Source organism: Sorex fumeus, unplaced genomic scaffold (genome assembly GCF_029834395.1).
Source record: "Sorex fumeus unplaced genomic scaffold, SorFum_2.1 ptg000063l, whole genome shotgun sequence".
In the NCBI taxonomy this organism is placed as follows: domain Eukaryota; kingdom Metazoa; phylum Chordata; class Mammalia; order Eulipotyphla; family Soricidae; genus Sorex; species Sorex fumeus.
Window position 1 is genome coordinate 70574835 of NW_026606120.1, and position 15451 is coordinate 70590285.

Sequence of the window (15451 nt, forward strand, 5' to 3'; positions counted from 1 at the left end):
CCTCCCTAATATGCTGACCCCGGAGGGGGAGCCAGCCCGGGGTGGGCCCTGTTCTGTCCATGTCTTAGCTTCAGGCCTGCCTCGGCATGCTGGGCCATGCTGACCATCTTTGACTGACATAAGCAGATGAGAGAAGAAACATGGCTGCATGGTCTTGTTCATTGAAACTACAGTGGTCTCTGCATACACACAGAGGTGGTCAGGAAGGGTTTGGTGGCCGTGGTGCTCATGAGGAGGGGCAGGCATCGTTTTAACAGTTGGGTTTCTTGGTGGTTTATGGGCCACACCCAGTGATGCTCAGGGGTTACTTCTGGCTCTTCGCTCAGGAATCACCTCTGGTGGTACTTGGGGGACCATATGGGATGGCGGGGATTGAACCTGGGTTGGCTGCATGCAAGGCAAGTGCCTTACCCACTTACTATTGCTCTGGCCCCATATGGTCCGGTTTCTGCTCATCTGCATTTTCTTATTGCCTCCAACACATGTCCAACTTCTGTTCAAGTGAGAGTCATTTTCTCCTTAAGAGGGACGTGAGACAAACGAGTACTAACACTGCTTCAGAGCCCAGGAACACAGGAAAGTGACTCATAACTGGTTTATTGAACCAGCCAGTAGCTGAGTTTGGGCCATGTGTCTCTCTTCTCTCTGCAGTCTTTCTGGATATTTTAGGATGCCCAGGCCTCTTGCTAATGGAGGTTGGATGGCAGTCAGCCTTGTCTTACCCTCCCCCCCCCCCCCCCCCCCCAGGCCTTGGAGATAGTGAATTCAGTGGCCCCCAGGGATGTCAAGCCAGGTCACAGTGATTAGAACCTGGTTTACTTTTTGGCGAGGGGAAGGCATACCCAGCTGTGTCCAGGGGGCCATATTGGATGCCGGGGATTGAACTGTTTTAGGCAAGTACCTTACCCGCTATGCATCACTCTGGCCCAGGGCCTGGCTTCTCTGTGAGCTGCTAAAGCCTCGGCCCCACAGCCTTGCTGAGTTGAGAACAACCACAAGTGCTCACTTCCTGCATCCTCTGTCGCCTTCTTCCTCCCCTCACCCCTCATCCTCCTAGAACCATCCCTCTTCTCCTTTGGGTGCTGTGGGGAAGGGGGGTGTGGTTGGTCTGGAGTGTCTGGCCTGAGCGGATTCCCAGTGAGGAGGTGCGGTAACAGCAGGGACCAGTTAGTGGTCCTTCTGAGGGGTCGCCTGCAGGCACGTAGGATTCAGTCTCTTGACAGCCCTCCTCCATGATGCAGTGGCTCTTGGTGGGCACGCACAAGCCCCCCCCCCCACCCCCCAGGCGATGAATCACCTCTGGCCTTTCTTGGTTCCTGGTCTTGCCCACTCTCTGCATGCGTTCTGCTCCGCTGCTGACCCGTCCCTCCCATGGTTAGTCACTTGGCCCCTGGCCCTCTCCCCTTAGAGCCCCCACGGCCCCAAAGCCATAGAAACACAGCAGTTGGGAGACAGGGCAAGTGGCCGAGGAAGATAGCACCTCAGGCTCCTTATCTCCGGTGTGCGCTGGTTTGTTTTGTTTTTTCCATTTGCCGTTGCCCAAGAACCAAAGCATCCGCCACTGCTCAGCTGCATGGTGAAATGGCCTGGCCCGCTGCCAGGGTGCTGCACCAGGTGGCTGGGCCGTGGAGGCTGCTGCATGCGATGGGCCGATAATACCCCACCGCGCTGTAAACAGGACACTCCACCCTCCCGCGGCTCCCTGCCGCCCCGGCTGCCCGCTGCTCTGTCACGGCCTGTCGTGTCTCCTCAGATAGGGGAGCCGATTGTCCTCTTTCCCTGCAGGCCCTCCCACCCCCGCCTCCCATTTTCCCAAATCTGATAGGGGGGTACTTTCCAGAAATGAAAGCATCTCGCCTTCCAACCACAAGCAACTGTCATGACTTCTCAGCGCTTCTTCTGGTAACCATCACCCCAGGACGGCAGGGCAGAGCCTTCGGGGGTGCAGCTCCTTCCGGCATGCCCAGGACAGATCAGCCCAGCGCCCCCCATTGCTGTGACTCTCGCTTGTAGCTTTCTTCAGGGAGCAGCTCTCCTGGGGTGGGGCGGCTGCTGAGTCTGGTGCAGCATTCACATTCAGGGCGGGCTGTGCCCCTGCCGGGGAGGGGGGCGGGTCTGTTCCCTGGCCTGCGGGCCCATTTTCCTGCCTCCCTTACCCCCAGCTCTATGATTGCGGGGAAGGGGCTTTAAGTGGCTCTTGGCTTCACATAATCCGAAGAAAGACTTGGAAATGCATTTGTATCTTATCTTTGGTTTGGTTTTGCGGTGTCAGGGCCTCACCTGCAAGGCAAGTGCTCCACCGCCACCACTGAGCCACATCCCGGGCCTTTGTCTTCAGGTCTTTTTGTTAAAAATATTTGGGCCACACCTGGCAATGTTCCAGGGTTGTTCCTGGCTCTGCACTCAACTCCTGGTGGTGCTTGGAGGACCATATGAGATGCTGGGGATTGAACCCTGGTTGGCCGCATGCAAGGCAAACGCCCTACCCACTGTACTATCACTCTGGTCCTCGTCTTCAGTTCTTTACCAGGTCAGTTGGGCCAGGAGTGTGCTCCTACTTGTCCCAGTGAGGGTTCCTGGTGCTGGCTACCTCCAGACCAGATCTCTTGCCTTTCAGCCCAACCCCTGCGAAGATATTTGGGTGCCACCTTATTCCAGCCTGGAGACCTATCAGGGTGACATAAAACACATGTAGGTCTGATTTTAGCTTTGACTAGTGTTGCATCTTTGTGGGGCGCCTCCACATACTGGTTTCACTGTTACGTGATTTTGGTCCCTAAGTGAGCAGGTGCTCATGTAAGCCATTTGGGTTGGTGTGTTGAATAAACTGTGAATTTTTTTCCCCCTTTCAAAATCTAATTTTAATTTTTTGAGTTTCTCTCCCAACCCTCCCTCCCCTCCCCCCCCCCCCCCCCCACTTCTCTCTGGGCACGAATGAAACGTGGCCATTTTAGGCTTCTCAGAGGGACCAGGATGTGCCAAGAATTTGGGGCTTTGGGAGGGGAGAAGGGGCCTTGCTGAGGGCTTGGAGACAGAAAAGAATCTGTCATCTTGTGGCTGCCTCGGAGCGGTGCCAGCACCCTGTGCTCGGATGTGGTCACTGCAGAATGAGGGCTGAGGCCCAGCTGTTGCATGTAAGGAAAGAAACTGAGGCAGTACATCGGGGTTCAGCAGCAGGGCTCAGGCCTTGCATGTGCGGGACCCGGATTTGATCTCCAGAGCCCCCAAGAAGAGAGAGATGGGGGAGGTGTGACATGGGAACAGTGAGCATTGCATCATCAGCCAAGCCATAAGGAAGAAGGGGTCAGAGGCTGCTGGCGCTGTACTGGTGTGGGTGCCTGGTTCTCCCGTCCCTGCCTCTTTTTCTGCCATTGTGTGTGTGTGTGGGGGGGGGGGGGGGTAGTGTTTTGTCTGTTGGGATCCATAAGAGTCCACAGACTCTTAGAGTCTGTGAATGCCTTCGTTGATCCAAAATGGATGGTTGGGTTCCCACACCAAATACCAGAATTCTGAGCCCTCTCCTGCCCAAGAGGCTTGGGAATAGAGACCCCACCGATGGCTCCACAGCTCCCTGGAGGGGCACAGTACAGAGGGTGGTAGACACAGTTGTGAATCGGGTATGGTTCACCTTGTCCCAGAGGGAGCCGGAAGTGCTGAGCCCTCAGTCAAAGACCCCATTAGCTGCCTCTACCGAGGCCGCCATGGACTCCTGAGCCAGTGCCCTGTCCTCCCTCAGCCCAAGAGGAAGCCGCCCTTGCTCCATGTCTGTGTGCTGCAGAGGAGTGGGTTCCACTGAGCCTGGATCTCTCATGCCCTCGTCGCCTCGTCAGCCTTTCCCTGGCCCCTCATGGGGCTGATGGGAGGAAAAAAGTGGACACATGTGAGCGTGAACCCAAGCGTGCCCGGGGCTGGGATTCCAGGCCTCCTTGAGAGAAAGACTCTAAAGGAGAGTTTGGCAGCCTGAAGAGCCTGGAGCCTCCGGTTCTTTGTTCTTGCTACCCAGGTATCTGACCCGCAGCCTGTGTGGTGCAGACTCTCCTGGAAATACCCAGATCGCCACCACCCCCCTCTTTGGTACCCATGGCCCTCCCTGTTGCCGCCACATTGGGGGGTGAGGGGTGGTCTACACCAGGCTGCTTGTGTTTTCCCCACATCTGGTTGCAGTGCTCCCTGGGGGTCACTGCGGTGCTCACATATGTGCTTGCTGGGGGTCCCACTTCTGGGCCTGTTGCACAAGCATCTTTAGCCTCAGCCGGTTGCACACTTCGGTTGTCCTCATGCTGGCCTGGATGTGCACTGAGATCACACGCTCAGTGCCAGCTCTAGAGCTGCAGGGACTGCGCGTGGCACATGTGGATGGGACAAGGCACAAGACTTGCAGCCTCGTGCTTCTGAGGCGGGACCCTACCTGGAAACTGCCAACGTGTAATGTTTGTGGTTTTTTTTTTTTTTTTTTGCTTTTTGGGTCACACCCGGCAATGCTCAGGGGTTACTCCTGGCTCATGCACTCAGGAGTTGCTCCTGGCGGTGCTCAGGGGACCATATGGGGTGCTGGGAATCGAACCTGTGTTGGCCATGTTGGCTGCGTGCAAGGCAAATGGCCCTACCCGCTGTGCTATCGCTCCAGCCCTGTGTTTTTTTTGTTTTTGTTTTTGTTTTTGCATTATGGGCCACACCCAGTGGTGCTCAGGACTTACTCCTGGCTCTGCTTTCAGGGATCATCCTCCCTGGTGGGGCTCAGGGAACCATATGTGGGATCGAACCTGGGTTGGTCGTGGCTGAGGCAAGCACTCTGCCCTCTGTACTATCACTTAGGCCCCAACCACCATTTAATCTTAAATAAATCCAGGTTGGGAAAATGAGTGGTTGGAATGTTAGTGTTGGGACTTGAACCCACAGACTGGGTTGCAGGGTGACAGGGCAGGGGAGATGGGATGGTGTCTTACGAGCCTTGAGAGAGAGAAAAGCTGTTCTGGGGGCTTGGCTCAGCACCGGTGAGTTTGGGCTGGGCGGGCCAGTGAACTGCACTGGGCTGTCTGCTGGGTAGGGCAGGTGGGCTGGAGGAGCCAGTGGGCAGGACAGGGCCAGCGGGCCGACAGGGTGGTGGGCTGGATGCATTGGTGGGCTGGATGGGGTCTGTGGGTTGGACAGGACAGATTGACTCAGCCTGTGGCAGAATTAGAGCAGGTAACCTTTGTGGTAAGTGCTTTCAGTCAGATACTTAGGGGCCTGCAGATCATTGACCCTGTGTATGTATGCTGTGCGTTTTTTTTGTGAGTGTGTGCTGTATGTGGTATGTGTGTTGTATGTGTACTGTGTCTGTTTTGTATGTATGTGACTGTGTGTCTTGTGTGTGTGCTGTATGTGTTGTTTGTTTGCTGTGTGTGTTGTTCGATGTGTGTGGTGTTTGTGGTGTGTATGGTATGTGTGTTGCATGTGTTGTGTGTGTTGTATGTGGTGTGTGTGAGCTGTATGTGGTGTGTGCTGTATGTGGTGTGTGTGTTGTATGTGTGTTGTGTGTTGTGTGTGTACTATTTGTGGGATGTGTATGTGGTGGAGTGTGTGGGGGTAGGTGTTGTATCTGTGCTCTTGGGGACTGAGGGTATGGGCAAAGACATAAATTTGAGCCAGTCCTTGGCCTGGGGTTGTTTATTATCTGGAAGTATAAATGCTCTTCACCAAGAGAGGAGGTAATAACCTAGAGGAGAAAAGTTCCCCAGGAAAGTCAGGAAATCCTGAGATCCTCCTCCCAGGCAATCTGGAAGGCTTCTTGGTTGTGGAGTCAGTGTGATGGTCCTGACAGATGGGTCAGATTTTAACCCAGGCACGTGATTGAAAGCTCAGAGGTGGGAAAGCCTGGGACCTGGGTAGGAAATGGTGCAGAGAGCTTGTCCCTGACACAGACACCTTGAAGAGCAGTGCAGTGCAGAGAACAGGAAGTGAGGGAGTGGGAGTGAGCATGAGCCATTAGGGCCCACCTGTGAAAGAGTGTCTGAGACCATTGTTTGTTTTTGGATTTGGTGCTGGGGATCAAACTCAGCCTCACAGCTACAATGCTTTCTCTCAACCACTGAGCTCCGTATTCAGTCTCTTCAAGGAGGGTTTTTGTTTAGTTATTTTTATGAAGTAAATAATTAGATTTAGGAAGTGTGGAAGAAAAGAGTGAGTCTCATAATGTAAAGAAATGACCCAAACTGAGATGTCAGTCATTCCTGAACGATATGTGTGTGTGTGTGTGTGTGTGAGATAATATTTATTACATGAAGTGGGAAGAGACTACAAAACAGCAGAGCAAGTATGAGTCCATTTTTAATTGTGTTTGGGGAAGCCATGCTGGTGTGCTAAGGACAGGGGAAGGGCTTCTCACTCAGTGCTCAGGGGTTGCTCCTAGTGGTACTTGGGGAGCCATGCAGTGCCAGAGATCACACCAGGGCTATTAAAATTTTTTAAGCACAAATGTGAATATATACATACATGATCTATATAAACTTGCATACATGCAGAAGGCAAGTAACTGTTGTGATTTTCCTCTCCAGTGGAGCTAAGTACAGGCCCAGCATTGCGGCTATCATCACCACCCATGGTGGGACATCGGCATTTTCCCAAGCAGAAACTCTGCCCTCTAACAGTAACTCTCCATTCCCGCCCCCTCCAGGCACTGGCCACCTCCCTTCTTTCTGTCCTGATGAATTTGTCTATTCTAGTGCCTCATTTAGGTGGAATCATGGTCACGGTCACGGTCCTCCCGTTGTTCATCGATTTGCTCGAGCGGGCCCAGTAACATCTCCATCGTGAGACTTGTTCTTACTGTGTTTGGCATATCGAATACGTCACGGGTAGCTTGCCAGGCTCTGCCTTGCGGGCAAGATACTCTCGGTAGCTTGCCGGGCTATTTATTCTTTTCACGTCTGTTGTATTTCTTTTATTTGAACGTGTTGGAGTTGAGTCCGTGCTGGAGAATGTGTATTTGAGAGAGATACTGTCTTGTTCGTATCTGCCACATTTTACTTATTCACCTTCTGTCCACAAAGGTTGCTTCCACCTTTGTGCTCTCAGCCAATAATGCTGCTATGAACATGGGTGTAAGGATATGTCTCTTCCAGGACCCTTCTTTCAGAGAGAGAGAGAGAGAGAGAGAGAGAGAGAGATAGTGCGCATGCACACACTTAGAACTGAATTTGATGGATTAGGCGGTAATTCTGTTTAACTTTTTTGAGGTACTGCCAGCCTCTTAGTGTCTTTTTAATACAAAGCTCTTCGGGTTTATTTATATCTGCAGTCCCCAGTTCTCTGTGCTGTGCTTAATGCACACAAGCATTGCCAAGGAGTTACTATAGACGTGAAAGCAGTTTGTTCTGCTTAAAGGAAGGAGCCTTTACAGGAGAGTAAGACAGGAGCATTTTTAAACATGACTGTGGAAGGAGAACAGGGTCAGCTGAGATGATTGAAACTTATGGATGATTCCAGGGTCCTTGGAACTGTTACCGTCTCGCAGAAAGCCTAAACTAAGGTAAAAATAGAGCGAATGAATCTGTAATAGCTTTATTTTTGTGCACTGTGGACAGAAGTCAGAGGCAGAAGAGGGAGCCCAAAAGCCTTGGATGTTTTCCTAAATTGGCTGCCCCAATCCCGGCTAGCTGAAAGCAGTGATATTACTCCTGTGATCTCGGTTGCCCCAAGCTGCCTGGAGCGCACCAGTCTGGAAGGAATTTCGAAGAATCCTTCATTCAGTTCATGGGAACGGGTCTGCCATGCCAGGAGCCCTGAGCGGGTGTTGGAGGCCGGAAGAAGGGCAGGGCATGCAAAATGGAGGCAGGCGTGGGGTTGTCCACTTCGGGGCCTCCTTAAGGATGGGAACCACTCTTGGGCAGCTCAGTGTGGAGACTGAGGCAGGCAGTTCCTCCGCCAGTAGGAGCAGGACAAAGAGAGAGGATACATATCACGTAAGCCCCAGCCCACACAATATGGTGTAAAATTTTTGCAGTGATTAGGGCCCACTGGTTAGCGAGAAAGGCTCTGGCCACATTATGTGCTTTCACCGGTGCTTCAAAGGAGGCTCCTTGGAGGGAGGTGGGTCCTGGGGGCAGGGGGCAGTTGGGGGAGGTCGCCCCCCCCACGTTGATGTCAAGGTGTGCCACTGTGCTCTCTCCCAGCCAGCGTCCCATGCTCCGTGGCCCCAGAAAAGTCTGTGTGCAGGCCTCAGCCACCCCAGGTCCGACGTACATTTTCTCTGGACACCATCCTCAGCTCCTACCTTCTGGGCCAGTGGCCACGAGATGCAGATGGGGCCTTCACCTACTGTACCAATGACAAAGCCACCCAGGTAATAACACTCTTGCTGACGGGAATAAGGGCTGAGGAGGTGGAGGGTGAGGGGCTTTGGGGGACTGTGGCTAGCTGAGGGGCCCTCTGGTTGGCCCTGGATTTGGGCTGTTTGTATTCCCCACGGAGCCTTCCATCAGCCCCGTGCCTTGTTCACTAGCTCATTTCCCTTCCTTTTTGTTTTGTTTTGGGGCCACACCCAGCAGTGCTCAGGGGCTATTCCTGGCTCTGTGCTCAGGCGTGATTCCTGACAGTGCTGGGGATTCAAACCAGCGTCACAGCTGACCTAGCTGCGTGCAAGGCAAGTGCTTCACTGCCGCCCTCGCTCTCCAGCCCTGGGTCAGTGTAGTCACACGTGGGCGAGCCAGAGCCGGCTTGGAAATTCAGTCTAGGTTTCGGAAAACAAGATTTGCTGGCTGACTTGAGGCCAGCATTCAATTGTTGGTGCCCCCCGGATGGCTAGAAATGGTGATGGCTCCCCAAAACACATGGGACCAGGAGAACCTCCCATTGTTGCCAGAGGCTGGAGTGTTTTCAGGTCACTGAGCGGATCCCTAGCCCGCGGGTGAGCCTGGGCGCTCCTGGGAATCCAGGTTCCTTCTTGTCCGTTGCCTTTCCTCGTGCCAGTTGTTTCTGCGAGGGTGCCTCGGCGTGGAAGCAGTCCCCACGATCGTCTGTGTCTTTGGAGCAGATGGTGCCAGACCGAGTCAGAAGTCAGTCATCTTGCATGGGAAATTATACAGAGATGTTTTTTGTTCCTTTGGTGGGGTGCGGGGCCACACCTAGGGGTATGTAGGGTGGCCCTTCCAGCTCTGTGCGCGGGAGTAACCCCTGGCACTGCTCTGGGACCCTATGCGGTGCTGAGCATCAGCTCCCTGTAAGGCCAGCCCTACATCATCGCTTTTCTTATTTTTTCCTCCTCTTCTTTGTTTCTATTTTGGGACACACCTGGCAGTGCTCAGAGCTTACTCCTGGCTCTGTGCTCAGGGATCACACCTGGCGGGACTGAGGGGACCATATAGGGCTCCCAGGGTCAAATCTGGGTTGGCTGCATGCAAGGCAAGTGCCTTACCCGCTGCTGTACTGTTCCTTCAGTCTCCTTGACCCCCCCCTCCCTCCAGGATTTCCTAATCCAGTTCAGGACATCAGGATTCTTAGCACATACTTTTGTTTCTGTGGGGGGGTGTGTGTTGCAGCTCACCCGACCGATGCCCAGGGTTTAACTCCTGGTTCTGCATTCGGGGATCACTCCTGGCAGGGATTTGGGGACCATATGGGATGCGGGGATCAAACCCAGGTTGGTTGCATGCAAGGCGGAAGCCCTCCTCGCTGTACTATCGCTCCGGCCCCTTTGGCACGAGTCAAAGCTTCTCCCTTCCGATGCTGGCCGTTTCTGTGCCTCTTCAGAGCCAGTGGGTGGTTCTCGGAGGAGAGGAACCAGGGTAGAATGAGCACAGGCCTGGAGGTGGCCCCAGGCCCTCAGGGACACTGCGCACGTCAGCTCTGCCTGTGCCAGCTGGGGGAAAGCCCCGCTCTGCCTCCCCAGGTGGGCGCTGCCAGACGTAACAGTGTGTCCTGGGCTCCCCGAGCCTGCCGCCTTACTGGGCACTCCGTGGCCATCCCTTCTTCCGTTTCCTGGAATAAGATGTCATGAGTGAATGTTGGAATGGCCAGGGCTGGGCTTGGCATGTTGGAGCAGAGAGTAAGGAACTGAGGACAAGGTTCGGGCACTCTGCGTCTGCGTGGGGCTCCCATGAAGGCCTGTGAGCAGATGGCCAAGGGGTGGACTGGAGCCAAATGTCTGGCACAGCTTCGAGGAGGAGATTTCTGGTGGGGGTCCTCCAACCTGGCCCAGCAGGGCTTTGCCATGGTTCAGCTGCGCATGCCGGAGATTAGGAACCAAGTATGAAGGGAGAACATGCTTCAGGTTAGGAGAGCAGCCGACTTCCTGGGAGCCCTGGGTGCAGCTCTTTCTGTCATGTAGCATAGGTGTCTCACCCCTTTCACGGGCCTGGTGCATGCAGCCTTTACTCCTTCCAGGGCAGTGTTCAGGTCAGATGAGGTGTGTAGTCAAGGAGAGCTTCCTGGAGGAGGAGGTCCTGCAGTGCATCGAATGCTGAAGCCCCCACTGGCCTAGGCCCCTGTGATTTCCTGTGGCCAGTCTAGGCAGCCTCCATCCCACTCAAGGCAGGGTTGCTTCAGACGGTGATGGCCTGAGGCTGTGCTCGCTGCAGGCCAGCACTTCTCTTATCACGAGTCTGGGCTCCTGCCACTGTGAGACAGAGGCCAGCCCCGGCCTCTGCACTCAGCCAGGCAGCGCCATGCAACCTTCCTCTTCCCTGGGATGGGCTCCAGCCCTCGAGGAACTCTTAGCAACCCGTCAATATTGTGACTGCCTCCAGAGGGGAAGTGCCTGCCTCAGCCCAAGCGCCAGCACCAGGATGTGCCCTCAGCCCAGCATCACTCCTTCCAGGGTCGGGTCTCCACAGAAACCTCTGCTCCCCCCCCCCCCCCGCCCCCACTCCTGGGCTGGTTTGAGCCCCTGCTCCCAGCCCTGTGATTTCAGTGTGCCAGTCACCTCCTACCTCCCATGTGCCTATGGTCTTTCTCTCTGTAGGGACCAGGGATGTGGGGATGTTCTCTTGGGATTCTCTGAGGGATTGTGCAGAGGGTAGACGGGTGTCAGGGCCTGCCCCAGGCCTCAAAGTTTCAAACTGGTAGAACTAGACTGAGGGGCCGGAGAGGGAGTGCATGGTGCAGGCGCTTGCCTTGTGTGCAGCCCGTCTCGGTTCAAATTCCCGGCACCACATGTGGTCCCCCGAGTATGTCAGGGTTCACTCTTGAATCCAGAGCCAGGAATAACCTCGAACACCAGCTTGTGGCCCCCAACCCCCTTCCAGGAAAAAGAAAAGCACTAGGAAAACAGATTGAGGCCAGAACCTTCCCCTAATTCCTTAGAACTAGAGGGTCTGTTTGTACCTCTGTGCCTGCCTTTTTTTTTTGTTTTTTAAAATTTTCTTTTTTGGTCACACCTAGCAATGCTCAGGATTTACTCCTGGCCCTGCCCTCAGGGGTCACTCTTGGTGGTACTCAGGGATATGGGATGCCAGAGATCAAACCTGGATCAACCTCACAAGGCAAAGCTGTACTTGCTGTACTGTTACCCCAAACCCCTCTGTCCTTTTGCCCTTCTATTTTTGTTTGTTTGGGGGGGGTGGCACACTCAGCAGTGTTCAAGGCCCTCTCCTGGCTCTGCACTCAGAGATCACTCTTGGTGGGGTTTGAGGAGCAATATGGGGTGCCAGGGATTCAACCTGGTTCATTCGTGTGCAAGGTAAGTGCCCTATCCTCTATACTCCCTCTTGGGCCCAATCCTTTTTACCTAGTTTTATTTCTATTCGGGGGCTGCACGTGGAGCTCAGGGGCTCCTTGTAGCTCTGCGCTTGGGATCGCTCCCAGCTGTGCTTGAGGGACCATGTGCTCTGCAGGGCTGGGCCCCACCCTGGCCGCCCCATGCAGGGCCCATGTGCAGCCCTTTGAGCCCTTCTCCAGCTCCTGCCCTCACCAGTCCAGCTGTGGTGGAACACAGACCCTCACTTCTGCCCTCCCGTGCCCACTCCCCGCTGCGCTACCTCCTCCCCCCCTGCCCCCACACACACACTCCCAGGAGCCAGAGTGACAATTGGGATGAGCAGCTCTCCTCTCGGCTGTCCCTAGAGCAGCCCAGGTCCTGTCTGCTCTGAGCAAGTGGGGCTTTGAACCCCTGTTCCAGTATGGAGCAGGGACCCTGCTGTGCCCGTGACCCTCCCCCCCACCCCCAAACACACCAGGCTCAGCTATGTCCCGGACTCAGGGGCTGCAAAGATGGCAGCACTGCTCTTCTTGCCCTGGCTCCCAGTCAGGCATAGAGCTGTGCCGCCTTGGGGAGGGGATGGAGAGAGGGGCTGGTTGGGCCTCCCTGGGGAAGGGGTGCTTTGGCGCTACTCTGAGACCAAGCAGAAGGGCAACGGGTCCAGGATAGCACAGGGGCCCAGGACAAGTGGGGTGCATTGTGGCAGCCAGGGAGGAAGGGGGCTGCTGTGGAGGCCGCCCTCACTGGGGAAGGTTCACTGTGTCTGGGATCAGGAGTCTCTAGGTTCACTACAGTCTGTTTTTCTGTTTTTCTTTGTTTTCTTTCTTTCTTTCTTTCTTTCTTTCTTTCTTTCTCTCTCTCTCTTTCTTTCTTTCTTTCTTTCTTTCTTTCTTTCTTTCTTTCTTTCTTTGTTGGGGAGGTGGCTTTGGAGGTTTAGGATCACACCCAGTGATGCACAGGGCTTACTCCTGCTCTGCTCTCAGGGATCACTCTTAGTGCTTTGGGGACCTGTATGGGGTGCCTGGGATCAAACGATCAAACCCACTTGGGCTGCAAACACCCTACCCATGCTACTATCTCTCAAGCCCCATTACTGGAATCCATTTCCCTTTCTTCTGAATTCCTGAGGGCTTTGGGCCAGCCCTGCTGGGGGCCAGTTGCAGAGCGGAGGTATATAGGGTCCCCCTCATCTTACTCTGCAAAGCCTCTGAGATTGGGAGCCATCTTCGGGAGGAAGGATGCTGGTGGCTGGAATGACTGAACAGAATTCCTGGCCGACCTTCTCCTGCGGACAGCTAGGGCCCTGGGCGCCTGGTCCGCCCACCTCCCTTTGTGTACTCCCAGGGCCCGGGTGGGGGGAAGGAAGCCCCCAAGAGAGACCTTTTGTCTTTGGCCTGACTTGTCCTTTGGGGTTACAGTAGGTGGCTTCAGTTCTGACCAGCCGTATGGAGTGTCTGCGAGGTCCAGTGCAGAACTTTGTGGCCTTGTCTGGGGAGTCTCACCACGGCTGCCCACCCCTCTCTCTGGTTCTCCGTTCCTCAAGCTACTGCCTTTGCATTTAGCGACTCTGAATCCAGTCTGCCCGCTGGGGCCTGGGTGCAGCTCCTGCTTCCCACATCGACGGGACAGTTTGAATCCGTGATGGAAAATGGGAAGGCTGCCTGCTGACGGCGGGGCCACCTGCAGGCAGAGCACGTGAGGGGGCCTTTTCCTGCTGGGTTTCAGTTCTGCTCGCAGTTGCTGGTGGTTGGTGCCAGGCCCGGCCCAGAGCTGCTCTTTGATGCCCCACACCTGCAGTAGGTCCTGTCCCAAAGCTCGGCTCGAAACAGCTTCCACTGGAGGGGTTGCTACTCCGTCCCCTTTCCTGCCTGCTAATTCCATGGGGTCGCGCCCTCACTGGACACAACCCCACCCCATGCCACGCCCAGTTATCCCCCCACTGACTGCTCCAGGCCCTCCGTGTCCCAGCATGACCTCCTTGGCCTGACCCACATCCACTTTTGCATGGCCTTCTATGCCATTGGCTGAGTGACTCCCCGCGTGCTGGCTGGTCAGTAGCCCGGCCTGTCCCTCGGTGGCTCCCTAAGCCAGGTGTGGAGATAAGCTGGTGCCCATGTGGCACCTGCTGCACTTTGGCTCTGTCCTTGTTCTGCAGGAGCCCCGGGAAGGACTCCTTCCACTACACATGCAACTGGCTCCAGGTACCACCACAGACATGGAAATGAGGTGCAGGGCGTGGTCTTTCCCCACTCTCCACTCTCCCAGTTCAGCAGCGGACCTGAGTTCATACCTGTGTGCACGTCTGCTCGCACAGGATGCTCCAGGTCACCGTGTGAACGGCTGTGCATGGTTCCCAGGACTGCTGCGCAGAACACCACATGCCAAGTCACTGCAGACAGCAGCAGTTCATCCCCTCACACTGCCAGAGACCAGAAGTTTGAACTGGGTTTCACTGGCCCAGGAGCAAAGTGTTGGCAAGGCTGACCTCTGGGGAGGCCCTCTGGGAGGTGTTGCCACGTCCACTTTTGGCAGCCACCAGCATTCCTTGGCTTATGGCCACATCACTTGGATTTCGACCTCTGTGATCGCCTCACCTATTGGCATTGTGTGCTGGAGCAATAGTATAGTGGATGTGCATCTACCTTGCACATAGCCAACCCAGGTTCGATCCTTGACATCCCATGTGGTCCCCTGAGTGCCGCCAGGAGTAATTCCTGAGTGCAGAGCCAGGAGTAACCCCTGAGCATTGCCTGGTGTGACCCAAAAAGCAAAAACCCTCAAAATGCCAAAATCACTTATCAGTAGTGTCTATCTCTCTCATAAAGACAATCATAATGAGTTGGGGCCCGACTAGGGAATTGAGGATGACCTGACACTTCTGAATCCTTCTCTGAATCACATGCCATGGGATGCTTGACAGAAGCTCCTGGTGCAGTGCTTTTTGGGGCATCAGGTAGGGCTATTGCTGACAGAATATGTACTTCAACCCTTTGAGCTCACTCCGGGGCCTCTGCTGAAGATTCTGCTTTGTCAAATGGCACATTTATTCATTTATTTAGATAGTTTTGGGGGTTTTGGGTCATATCCTGCAAATGCTCAGTGGTTGCTCCTGGCTCTGCACTCAGGAATCACTCCTGGCCTGCTCTGGGGACCATGTGGGATGCTGGGGACCAACCCCAAATGGGCTGCATGCAAGAAAGCATTCTACCCTTAGTGCTTGCTCTCTGGCCCCAAATGAGATTTTCAGGGCCTGAGACCTGGTATCTCTGAGGGGCTGTTTTTGGTCTTTTGGGCCTGCTGTGCCCCTCTCTCCCCCTGCTCCAGCCCCACTGCCCAGGGCGTCTGCCATCCTCCGCTTCTGGGCCAGAGCACTTGCGGTGGCTCCGGTCGCCACTGCCCTCTGCTTCCCTCGCGCCTGGCCAGCCCATGTCTCCTTGAGCCTCCTCCTCATCCGGGGCTGATCTGAGATCTAGAATCACAACTCTGGGGCCAGAGATAGTAGTGCAGGGAAAATACTTGCCTCGCACACAGCAGACCCGGGTTCTATCTGTGGCACTGTGTAGGGGTGAATCCTGAGTGCGGAGCCAGGAGTAAGCCCTGGTAAGCCCTGTGCCCCCCAAATGAATAAAACAAAATGTAGCCTCTTACCAGGTTGCAGCATGCCTCTCTCCCTCCCTCTTCCCTCTTCCCTTCCTTCTCCCTCCCTCCCTTTCACCTTTTCTCCCTCCCTCTCTCCCTCCTTCTCTCTTTCATCACCACCTTCCCTCCCTCCCTCCC

General features: G+C 55.0%; 1 protein-coding gene across 2 annotated transcripts in view; it reads left to right on the forward strand.

Annotated features, from left to right (window-relative positions):
• Window positions 1–15451, forward strand: part of FAM117A (family with sequence similarity 117 member A) — a 46363-nt gene that overhangs the window by 20533 nt on the left and 10379 nt on the right. The window contains exon 2 of one of the 2 annotated variants that reach the window (XM_056127124.1): window positions 8154–8323. The exons of the other annotated variant lie outside the window; for it this stretch is intronic. Within the exon in view, the coding sequence (XP_055983099.1) occupies window positions 8154–8323 (170 nt within the window). The remainder of the gene's footprint in view (window positions 1–8153; window positions 8324–15451) is intronic. 2 annotated transcript variants of the gene reach the window in all.